Source organism: Oryzias latipes, chromosome 23 (assembly GCF_002234675.1).
Source record: "Oryzias latipes chromosome 23, ASM223467v1".
NCBI classification, from domain to species: domain Eukaryota; kingdom Metazoa; phylum Chordata; class Actinopteri; order Beloniformes; family Adrianichthyidae; genus Oryzias; species Oryzias latipes.
The window spans coordinates 11,976,618-11,989,283 of NC_019881.2; the positions used below are offsets into that span (position 1 = coordinate 11,976,618).

Sequence of the window (12,666 nt, forward strand, 5' to 3'; positions counted from 1 at the left end):
CCGGATATTCCCAGATTTTCCAATGTTTTTGCTCCATTGGTCACACCTTTGCTTCTTTAAACAATTGTAACTTTAACATTCTTTTGGCTAGAGACACCGTTCAAATATTGAAATGTTCACAAGGTTTTGGACTTCAACATAAGGTTCAAAATTATTATGGGATGGCAACACCACCTACAGTTTGGCGGCCATTTTGTGCCAAAATGTGAGGCAATTTTAAACTTCTTCAAACTTTCACCTATTTTTACCATTCTACTATTACAATGTTCAACCCTTTCAGCTTATTCCATTCAACTACGACTTTTAGTCTTTCAAATGTTTGAACTTTTCAAGATATTCCAAGATTTTCCAGGATTTTCTAAGATTTTTGCTTCATTTAAATACATGGAGAATCCTTGAAAACCTTTGTTGCTTTCAAGCATTATAACTTTAACATGCTTTCAGCTAGAGGCACCGTTCAAACATTGAAATGCTCACAAGGCTTTGGACTTCAACATACGTTTTGAAATTATTATGGGATGGCAACACAACCTACTGTTTGGTGGGCATTTTTTGACAAAATCTGAAGCAAATGTTGCAATAAACTTCATCCATGGCTGGAACTGAACATATTGAAATTCACTGGATCTGGACATATAAGGAATGTGGGCGTGGTTAGCAAACAAAGCTCGTTGCTAAGGACGTCCAAAAATTTACTTTTTCCGATTCATCTGAAACCGACATTGATTTGTTCCTCATCTCCAGGCGACCCAAACATAAAATGGTTGCTATGGAGATAAAATCAATAGAAAAGCCGCCATTTTGAAAAGAGTGGATTTTCTATCAACTTAGAACATGTAGCTTTTACCAATATGATACTCTCAAACAATGTGTTTTTTGGAGTCAGTTGATGATGCTGATTCCAATGCTAGTACTTTTAGCCATTTTAGCAACATCTTCAAATTTTCAACAATTCAGCCATTTTTTCAACAATTTCAGCTTTCATGCTTAAGTCCTACAAATTTTGACCTATTTCAGCCATTCTACTATTACAATGTTCAACTTTTTCAGCTTATTCCTGCTAGGACTTTTGCACCTTTAACTTTTCATGGTTCTTCCAGTACAGTTGAGCCATTTCTTCAGCTAATTCAGCTTTCATTCAGCAGTACAGCATTCAACCCTGCATTTTCTTCTGGAAATGCAGCTCCTTCTAGTTTTTTTTATTCTTTACACCTATCTTCCGCCGTCTTTCGCCGCTTAACTCCTTCTACAATTTTTAACCGATTGTAACCATTCAACTTTTAAAATGTTCAGCTCTTTCTGCTTATTTGTGCTATGACTTTTGGTTTTTCAAATCCTTTTACTTTTTAAGATATTCCAGGTTTTCCGGGAATTTTTGCTCCATTGAAATACATGGAGAATTTTTCGTGCAGAAGTTCACAGCTAAACTCCTTCTACAATTTTTCACCTATTTTAACCGTTTGACTATGAAAATGTTCAGCTCTTTCATCTTATTCTAGCTATGACATTTTGTCCTTCAAATCCTTGAACTTTTCCAGATATTCCCGGATATTCCCGGATTTTCCAATTATTTTGCTCCATTGACCACACCTTTGCTTCATTAAACAATTGTAACTTTAACATTCTTTTGGCTAGAGACACCGTTCAAACATTTAAATGTTCACAAGGCTTTGGACTTCAACATAAGGCTCAAAATTATTATGGGATGGCAACACCACCTACAGTATGGCGGCCAATTTGTGCCAAAATGTGAGGCAATTTTAAACTTCTTCAAACTTTCACCTATTTTTACCATTCTACTATTACAATGTTCAACCCTTTCAGCTTATTCCTTTCAGCTATGACTTTTGGTCCTTCAAATCCTTGAACTTTTCCAGATATTCCCGGATATTCCCAGATTTTCCAATCTTTTTGCTCCATTGGCCACACCTTTGCTTCTTTAAACAATTGTAACTTTAACATTCTTTTGGCTAGAGACACCGTTCAAATATTGAAATGTTCACAAGGTTTTGGACTTCAACATAAGGTTCAAAATTATTATGGGATGGCAACACCACCTACAGTTTGGCGGCCATTTTGTGCCAAAATGTGAGGCAATTTTAAACTTCTTCAAACTTTCACCTATTTTTACCATTCTACTATTACAATGTTCATCCCTTTCAGCTTATTCCATTCAGCTACGACTTTTAGTCTTTCAAATGTTTGAACTTTTCAAGATATTCCAAGATTTTCCAGGATTTTCCAAGATTTTTGCTTCATTTAAATACACGGAGAATCCTTGAAAACCTTTGTTGCTTTCGAGCATTATAACTTGCTTTCAGCTAGAGGCACCGTTCAAACATTGAAATGCTCACAAGGCTTTGGACTTCAACATACGTTTTGAAATTATTATGGGATGTCGACACAACCTCCTGTTTGGTGGCCATTTTTTGACAAGTTCTGAGGTGACCATTGCAATAAACTTCATCCATGGCTGGAACTGAACAGATTGAAATTCACTGGATCTGGACATATAAGGAATGTGGGCGTGGTTAGCCAACAAACTTCGTTGCTAAGGACGTCCAAAGGTTTACTTTTTCCGATTTGTCTGAAACTGACGTCGATTTGTTCGTCATCCCATGCCGACCCAAACGTAAAATGGTTGCTATGGAGATAAAATTAATAGAAAAGCCGCCATTTTGAAAAAAGTGGATTTTCTGTCAACTTAGAACATGTAGCTTTTACCAATATGATACTCTCAAACAATGTGTTTTTATTAGTCAGTTGATGATGCTGATTCCAATGCTAGCACTTTTAACAATTTTAGCAACATCTTCAAATTTTCAACAGTTCAGCCATTTTTTCATCAACTTAAGCTTTCATGCTTAACTCCTTCTACATTTTTTGACTTATTATAGCCATTCTACTATTACAATGTTCAACTTTTTCAGCTTATTCCTGCTATGACTTTTTTTCAAATCTTTTAACTTTTAAAGATATTCCAGGATTTCCCAGGATTTTTGCTTCATTAAAATACATAGGAAATCTTTTTTTTTAACTTCTTTCACAGTTTTTTACCTGCTTTAACCATTCTACTTTTAAAATGTTGAGCTCTTTCAGCTCTGTTCAGCCATTTCTTCAGCAAATTCAGCTTTCATTCAGCATTATAGCATTCAACCCTGCATTTTCTTCTGGAAATGCAGCTCTTTCTAGTTCTGCCACTACGTTGCAAATAAAAATATGAAATATTTGCTTTTCAATTATTATTTTTTGGGCTTTCAAAAATGTTGTTTTGCTTTCAAAAAATATTTTTGCGTTTGCAAAACACACGTTTTCAAATGCGTTGTCACATCTCGTTTTTTCCTATCTTTGATTTTGCTGACCACTCTGAAGGTCACTTAGCGAGACATAACTGCCACAGCCAAAAACGTTTTCGCATGCGTATTGTGTCATCTCGCTTTTTCCTGTCTTTGATTTTGCTGAGATAAGTGACAAAGCTGCCATCAAACAGCTGCTGATTGGTCCAGATTCTAACCAATCAAATCCCCGTATTTATCTAACATGGTGTCAGCTACCGAGGCTCAGCAGCTGAACCAGCTCTTTTTACCCTCAATTTTGTCTCTTTGGATGAAGAATTTTTCATTTTTTATCATTTTAACAATAATTCATACTTTCTTTCTTTCTTTTTTAGCATTTATGAATTTTTATTCGGTCAGATTTGTGAATTTATGGCAGATGATCTCCTGAAACTGTAAAGTTTATCTGCTGACATTAAATCAACAGGCCTGTGTGTGATCTGTGGATCCTGCAGAGCAAATTTTTGGTAAAAAGTGTGATTTTCTTTCAGATCTGTTTGTTAAAACAAAACAATAAAAGATTAAAAGCACATAATATTTCATGCTGCACAAATGTTTGGGATTAGATGAACAGCAATAATAAGCAAAATAATGATGGCTCACCACAGCAGACTCAATGTATTTAGCAGGAGGAACATTTTTAACTTTTAAGTTTATTTTTTTACAGTGTCTCATGTTTTAGAACTCGTGAGCGATTGTCCAAAGTTAAAAAAAAATTCTCGTGAAAAAATGCTATTGTCTCTTAAAATAAAACAATAGTTCAGATACAAATCTTATAAAGTGTTACATCCGGCTGGACGGAGTCGGCCGTTTTTTTCTGTTGCAGACATTTTAAACACGTTGGTCGCTACACTGACAAAAAAATACAAAACTTGGTTTTATTTTAGCTGCTTTGCTGCTCCTTCTGGGTTTTACTCTGAGAGAAACGGGCCAGAATGGTGGAAAACGGCAGAATCCTGTTAGAACAGAACCAACTCAAAGTCCAAAGTCCGTGTCTGCCTCCAAGCACCGGCAACATGAGACAGAGACACCTGATTGGTTGGAATCTGGACCAATCAGCAGCTGTTTGATGGCAGCTTTGTCACGTCAAACTGAAACTTAACTCAGCAAAATCAAAGATAGGAAAAAAGTAAGATGACACACAACGCATGTGAAAAAATGTGTTTGGCAAAAGCAAAAAAAATTTTTTGAAAAAAAAAAAAACAATTTGAAAGCAAAAATATAAATATAATTGAAAAGCTAATATTTTAATTTGCAACTTAGAAAGTTTTGTGTGCAAAATAGTGGCAGAAATATCACTCCATAGTTTTTTACACGTTCTTTTAGCATCGTTCTCCTGATGGAGGATGTGTGTAAACTAATTTAGGATTTAATTGGTTTTTCTGAGTATTTTTTTATCTAAATTATCATGAATCATGAGCAGATAAAAATCCGCCGTTTGAAAAAGCCTTGGTTGGTGACGCAGAAACTAAAATGGGTGGGCTGAGGTCTCCCTGCTCCACTTCATCCATATAGACAAATAGATTCATGAACGTCTTTGTTTTCTTTGCCTGAGTTGGAATCTGGATCTAAACTGTACGGCTGGATGCCTCTGATATTGCTGCCATTTTTGTTGCACCGCTAAAGTTAGATTGGGGGTGTGAAGAGCTGTAAGCCAGGGGGAGAGAGTGTAAAGAAAGGGGTACTTCTACAGCGGAGGGGTACTTCCGCCCCAACAGTCCCATCCATAAATCAGCTGTGAATTTCTGCCGCTCTGCAGAAAATATGTCCTAGGAAGTGACATAGGTATTTTGATGTTGTCTAAAAAGTGCATAATTATAACTAAAAGACCACTGGGAACGCTTTGAAAATAGATCAAAAGATGATTGGAATGGGACTTTAAGTTCACAATATATAGATAGTACGTGCAAAGTAAACTTCAAGTATACTGCCTCACTTTTAGTATAGACTAAGTATACTTGTATTACTATTAAGTAGACTACTTTTTGCTAAGGGTCCACATTTAAGCTCACCGCAGGAGCAGGAATCATGTGGTGGTTCAACCCCCTAAACCAGCCCTTCATGCAAAATGTAACGCAGGGAGGTGTTTTGACCCGACTAGATTTGAACCCACAACCTCCCTGTCCTTGACCAAAGTCGGTGTGAAGCCACGGACACACTAGGCATGTAAGGCACGATCAGGGATGCGGTAAACGTTCTTGAACGCGAGTATAACCCATGGTGTTCACACTGGACAGGCAGGGAGGGGCTTCTTCTTCTACTGTTTCCAAGCGCATATCCGCCACCTGCAGTTAAAAGGGTCTTGGTGTGAAATGTCAAAGTGGTGCAAATCTTGTTCCAGGCTTTTTCTTTCACAGCTCTATTCCGATATATGAAAGATTTGTCATTAAATTCCAGTCGGACACAAACTTCAATCATTAATTTATCCATCTATGAATTAAAAAGGATGCTATCCATACGTCACCACCAAATTCGGGTTCCTGATTAGGCAAGTTTGACAAACTTTAACTTGCAATCTTTAATAGCCACGCGTTTTGTGCGTAGAACCCAAAAACTTGTCTTTATAATGTGCATAGCTGCCTGTGAATGTGGAAGCCCAAAACGCTTGTTTACATAGACTTTTCATTGAAAGTGTCCACTTAAACCCGTGTTGGCGAGAGCGGTGTGAATGTAGGGAGTCCTAGTAAGGTATACTGAAGAAAATACTTCTAAGATGGCGATTATGGATAGGATCCAACAACGTTGGACATTCTTTTTAGATATTCAGACATTAACCGTTTGGAGGTTTCTTTACAATCCTAAATTCCACGTGCTCTTTGACATACCCTAATATTTCGACAGTTTACGGGATCAGCTGATTCATGTTGATTTGTAAACATGCCGCTACAGTAAAGTGTTACATATCAGTTCAAAGCCACTTCTTCGCTTCACAATCCGCTGGAATTACATTAATTGCGTAAACGGTTGAAGAGTTTTGGTGGTCTGAAGAATGTTAAAGGTGCTAAAGGGTTCAAAGGAGTGGGGTGTTTCTGAAGCTCTGAGCTTCTTCTTGTGATCTTCTTTGCAGTGAGCTGGGACTCAGGAAGTGCATGAGCGTGCCCCCGCTGCCTTCAGAAAGCCCCGCCTTCAAAGATATACCGCCCGCCGTCTCCGCCCTCCAGCTCCAGGACAACTACTGGGACGTCCCAAACTCCTCATCCTCACCATCATCGCTCCCCCAGCATCCTGTCAGCGCCCCCTCCTCCCCACAAGTCTGCTTCTTTGTGGGCTCCCAGGACGAATCCTTCGGTGACGCAGAGCAGTGACGGATGCTGGGGTTGGGCGTTCTGTGAGGGGTTTAGGTGCATGAATGACTGGTTGGTAAAGGGGACCCCCCCCCTCTGCAGTGAGCTGCAACAACACCCTCAGGACACAAACACGCAGACTTGACTCTGCAGTTCTTCTCTTCAACATTTCCTCAGACGCGTTCATCATCTGCTCTCTTCAGAGACAAAACTTGGTTATGAACCACAAAAACATCCCCAATGCTTGGGCTGAAGGAAGCGCTCCCGGTGCAGAGCGGGACATGATCCTGCACTGGGAGGAACCATCTCAGACCTGCAAGGCTGATCCATCCCCTGGAAAAGTCAGACGTCTTATGGCACCCATGACTGTGAGACAACTATGGCCTGATTAGGGAGGCTTAAGTATGGAAGTGAAGAAGATGGATAAGACCTGTCACAGGAGATCAAACGGTTTATGGTAATAAGACAGATTTATTGTGCGTGTCAGAGGAAGAAATGAAACAGTTTTCAAAATATTGCCAGGGGGGGGGGGGGGGGGGTAAAATTGACAAGGAGGAGGCTCAGGACAGAGCCCTGAGGAACACCTGAAGTGAATGCAGCGGATTATGTGAATGCAACCTGAAAGGTTATGATTTAAAGCAGCCCAAGGTTGTGAGGATAGAGGATGATGACAAGAGAGATGGTGGAGCCGGTTCGTGACTACTTTTTCTAGAATTTTGGAGATAATAGGTGGATGAGGGATTGGACAGAGGTTATTTTAGCTATTTTAGAGGAGCTTTGAAGACTTGCATGCAGGGAGCATTTGATGGGATCTGCAGGGACAGGAGGACGAAATGTTCGGGATGTTCCGACGGCGTGTCTCGCAGTTGTGGCAGTGCACAGAAGGGAGCCTCTGCGGTTTGAACCAGCCGTCATTCAGTCCACCAAAGAGCAGCATCGTTCAGTTCTACAGGAAAGCTGACTTTGGGGCTGTTCAGGGATGGAAGCACTGATGTTTCCAGACTCTGTGTGGGGCTTTGAATGCATCACCTTCAAGAGAACCCTGAAACAGCATTGAAAGGATTACTAAAAGCACATCTCTGCCTCCATCTGTCTCTACACAGATTATGATTAAATTACCACCACAAACATAATTCTTCTGTTGACAGAAACGCGATGACGTTTGAATCAAAACAGCCATCCTTACACAAGCTAATAGAAAAGATTTGATTGAGACACGATCAAATACAATATTATTTAGTAATTTTTATGTATTTTTGATTCTTCAGACATCTGTTCACATTTTAGCTAAAGCGAGAGTGGAACCCACTTCTTCAGTCAAAGTTTTTATGAGATATCTCCATGACTTAAGTGCTGTGTTGCAATAAATCTCATTTCAATCATTTATTTTCATTGTTTTGGAGTCAAAGGCTTTGAACCGACCTGCTGGTCGCACTGGATTAAAAGTTTGTGTTTGTGTAAAGTTTCTGTGAACATGGAGATGCATGACCAGCCCCTAACAACCATAAACAGCTGTATCATTTTTTTTTTAGACTTTATTAACAAACAACAATACAACAACAATGTGAATGTCTCAGGGGGAATTAAAATGTGCAGAAAAATATAAAAATAAAAAAAATATATATATATATATATATATTTACATATACATATAAAACATTAGAGAAAAGGAAACATCAATTAAAAAAAATCTCTGGGGTTTAATAAATTTTAAATTTTTCAAAAATTCTATTAGTTCGAATTGCCTTTTGGTTTTGCAGATGTTTGATAATGTCACAGTACTGATTTATTTCACTCAAAAAAATCTGGAATTTAGGTTTGGAGTTTGGCCATTTGGCTTTATGAATATGGACTTTTGATAAAAATAAAAACAATTGTGTAATAAAGATACAATCCTTGCTTACCTTAACATTAAGGTAACCCAGAATAATTTCTTTATCCAAAAATGTAACTGTTTGTTTAGTTATATTACCAATATAGTTTCCCAGATCAATCCAAAATATATTTGTATGTCTGCAGTCCACAAACAGATGATAAATAGTTTCCTCTTGAGTTCCACAGAATGAGCAAAATAGGTCCATGTCCACAACAAATCTACTCAAAGTTTTTTTGTTAGGATATATACATAACAGCTGTATCATGAGGAAGCTGTCTTCCTCTCTGGGATGTCACTTCCTGTTCAAACATCCTCATCCTTGTGTTTGGCGCCACCTTGTGGATCCACGTGATAGTGAAAAATACTTTTGTTTCAGTTCAGTCTCCGGAACTAAAAAGATTTTGACAGAGGGGTTTTCAAAACGTAACCATTTTAACTTTGTTAAGGTCTACCGCCAACATCTTAAAACTCTTTCATAATCGTAATAACAGCTGTTGTTGTTCTGATTGTTCACAGATTTGAGGTTTTGACAGAAAAGCAGTGTGACTGTATCTGAGATCTGACAGTAAAGGTTGAAAATAAAAACAATGAGCATGTTGTAACATGCACTGTGGAAACACCTGTATCCACCTGTTCTGAACAGTCCCATGTCTCAAAGGATCAAATTAAATTATAGCCGCGAGCGAGATGAAGCTGCAACACAACTCCGCCTCCGCAGACAACTTTCTACCCGCTCTCAATGGCTGAGCGGTTGCTACTCGCTCCTTACTCTCCTCTTCTGGTCCTTAAACAAACTCTTGTTTAAAATGGTGGCTTTTCTGTTGGTTTAATCTCAAAAGCAACTACTCTATTTTTTGGGTAAGTTTTAGAAGAAGAATCAGCAAAGGATTCTAAATCCAAAGATTGATTTATGGAGTTGGGATCTGGAGATTGCCTAGGCCACTCCAGGACCTTGAAATGCTTCTTACAATCCACTCCTTCATTACAAGAGCAGCGTGTCTGGGATTGTTGTCATGCTGAAAGACTCGCCATGTTTCATCTTCAATGTCCTTGATGATGGAATAAGGTTTTGACTCAAAATCTGACGATTCGAGGCCCCATTCATTGTTTCTTTAACATGGATCAGTCATCCGGTCCCTTTGCTGAAAAACAACCCCAAAGCATGATGCTTCCACCCCCATGCTTTAGGTATGGTATCCATTAGATGTGACTCAGCATTATTTATCCTCAAGACACAAGTAGAGTTCTTTCCAAAAAGTTCTGTTTTAGTTTCATCTGACCACAGGACATTCTCCCAATCCTCTTCTAGATGATCCAAATGCTCTCCAGCAAACTTTAGTTGGACCTGCACATGCTCTGGCTTTGGCAGGGGGACACATCTGCCACTGCAGGATTTGAGTCCCTGGCGGTGTGGTGTGTTACTGATGGTAGCCTTTGTTACTTTGGTCCCAGCTCTCTGCAAGTCGTTCACTATGTTCCTCCCCCTGTGGTTCTGGGATTTTTGCTCACCATTCTTGTGATTATTTTGACCCCACAGGATGAGATCTTTGGAGTAGCCCCAGATGGAGTGAGATCATTAGTGGTCTTGTATGTCTTTCATTTTGCTCCCACAGTTGATTTCTTCACACTAAGCTGCTTTCAGATTTCGTCTTCCCAGTCTGGTGCAGGTCAACACTTTAGTTTCTGGTGTCCTTAGACAGCTCTTTGGTCTTGGTCATAGTGGAGTTTGGAGTATGAGTGTTTGAGGTTGTGGACAGGTCTATATAGATAACCAGTTCGAACAGGTGTCCTTAATACAGGTAACAAATGGAGGACACAGGATCCTCTACACAAGAAGTAACAGTTCTGTGAGACACAGAACTGTTAATTTAATTTTAAAATACATTTCATCACGCAAATCTCTTTAAGTTTTAGATTTCCTACACTGAAAGGAGTCATAAAACTCACCAGTTGGTGACATCACTCAACCTCAGTGAAGCATTCTATAGTACGACGGAGTTTAAGGGCCACTAAAAAAAAAAGAAAAGTAAATTTACGACTTAAAGTCTCGTAAATTTGCGGGAAAAAAGTCATAGATTAACAAGGAGAAAACACAAAAGTTGTCTGTTTATCGGAGCCTAGCTTGAAGATGAAATATATGGAGCCTTTTGTGAAGCTTCCGGATTATTATAGGTTTAAAACAAAGAAATTCTAAACCTTTTGGCGACTCAAAATCAGATTATGGTCAGTGGAGCCGGCTTTCCGGGGTTCGGTGTCAGTAAAGCGGAGTTTCATGTGTAAAATAAGGAGCTCAGAGACACGTTTGGGTGTAGAGGACCGCTGCAGCCTGTATTCTCCTTTTCATTCACATTCCTCGAAGTCCATTTGTCACCTTATATCATGAACCTGTCATCCGAACACCAATGCGGAAGTAAACATACGCCCCCCTCCTCCTGCAGATGAAATGTCCAGTTTCATCATTAAACAACAAAGATGAATGAAAATAGTCTGTTATATTAGCATTAGAACGCTGAAATCCCCAAAAGTGCTCCTCCTTAGCATCACACAACCGTAGAGATCTTGTCTTTGGTGGAGGAAGAAAGGATTCAAGTGGACAGCTGCAGGGTTACCTGGGGGGTATTCCAAGAAGCATGTTTAAACTAACCTGACTTTAAGCCTGAACTCTGGCTGAAATCCGCCTGAACTTGCTTACTCTGGGTATGTCGGTTCCAAAAGACTGGATATGAGTTAGCGTAATTATGCTCGGTAATCCTGGGTTAATGCACGTGCACAGCAGGTACATAAAGACATTCTCAATAGATCGCCGATTTCTGGAGTCACCATGGAAACGCGTGGTGAAAAAAAAGAAAGCACTACACAGCAGTGAGACAGAGTCTGAGGTTTTAATGACGGCGTATGAAGATTATACGCCCATCAAAAAAGTAACACGGCTGGATCATCAAAAGAAAGAGTCTCTGCTTGTAGTAGAAGAACAGACAAAGTAAACGCACGAGTTTCTGATCATATTTCCATTTTCCTTGTGACGCATATATATATAACATCCAATTTTGCCAACTTAAATGAATCACTTCTATTGGTAACAAATAATTGAGTTAAATTTATTCAACCTAATTTCTTACGTCTATAAAACTCAATTATTGTTTATACAACTCAAATTTACGTATTAATCTAACTAAATGTCATATTACTCCAATTCAATTAATATTTTTTCGATCTTAATTAATTATATTTCTTGAACCCTCATATGTTTAAGTTTGAGATATGCTCATTTTTAAAACAATAAAAAATACGGGGGGAAAAAATTCACGGAGTGCACATAATTATTAAAGAATTTTCCGACATTGTCATTACACCATGAGCTGGTAGGGGTGCTATATAAACTCATCATCCTCTCTCTCCCTCTCACTCATGGTGCAGAGACTTAAACATAGGACAAAATAACTCGGCAAAACACGATAAAAAAGCTAAACAACTAAACACATTGGGTCAAAAACCCACACTTAACCCAAATCCGTCGAGACAGGCAAAGGGAATGGTATCCCACAATCCCTTGCGGTGCTGATCTAACAGAAGCACCAAAGTTACACCTAATTGATTGAATTAATTTGAATGAAAGTAAAATAACTGTCTGAAAACTAAATGTTATTTTTAAGCTGACTTAACAAAAAAAAGATTTATCTTAACTGAAGCAAATAATTAAGTTAGATCAAAGTAAAAAAGTTTATTTTTCCAATATCCATATGTGGTCTTATCACCCTCTCATGGTGGAAAAAGTATTATCTGAGCTTTTTTCATCCACTAAATCATCTTCAAAAGGACACGCCATGCTGCTTCACCTCTCTTGAAACAAACTAACCTTCAACTAAACCTGCTCCCGACCAGGTTATGTTCAGAGCATGAGTTACTATGGCAACTTGACATATCCCGAAACATACCTCCATTTCTGGAACCGAAAACTGAGGTTATCAACTAGCATATATTCATATTTTGCTAGCATAACCTGCTTTCTGGAATACCCCCTGGTGATGTTTTGCCTTCAATAAAAAAATAAAAAAAAAAAACAGAAAAAAATAATTGGAGCAGGAGCTGACCATTGTCGCCCCCTGCTGGTGGAAACATCACATTACAAGCGTGGGACGCTTCTTCTTGATCAATAAAGTCAAATGTTCAG

The 12,666-nt window shown here is 38.7% G+C and overlaps 1 protein-coding gene across 2 annotated transcripts in view; it reads left to right on the forward strand.

Annotated features, from left to right (window-relative positions):
- The window catches only part of LOC101164861 (patatin-like phospholipase domain-containing protein 2), a 67,074-nt gene extending 59,069 nt beyond the window's left edge, over positions 1 to 8,005 (forward strand). The window contains exons 10-11 of one of the 2 annotated variants that reach the window (XR_002293029.2): positions 6,403 to 6,691; positions 6,744 to 8,005. Coding sequence is in view for 1 of the 2 variants with exons in the window: in XM_004083120.4 (XP_004083168.2) it covers positions 6,403 to 6,640 (238 nt within the window). In the remaining variant the exon portion in view is untranslated. Of the gene's footprint in view, positions 1 to 6,402 lie in introns of both variants that reach the window. The other variant, XM_004083120.4, reaches the window with a different exon arrangement.
- The last annotated feature ends 4,661 nt before the right edge of the window (positions 8,006 to 12,666 follow it).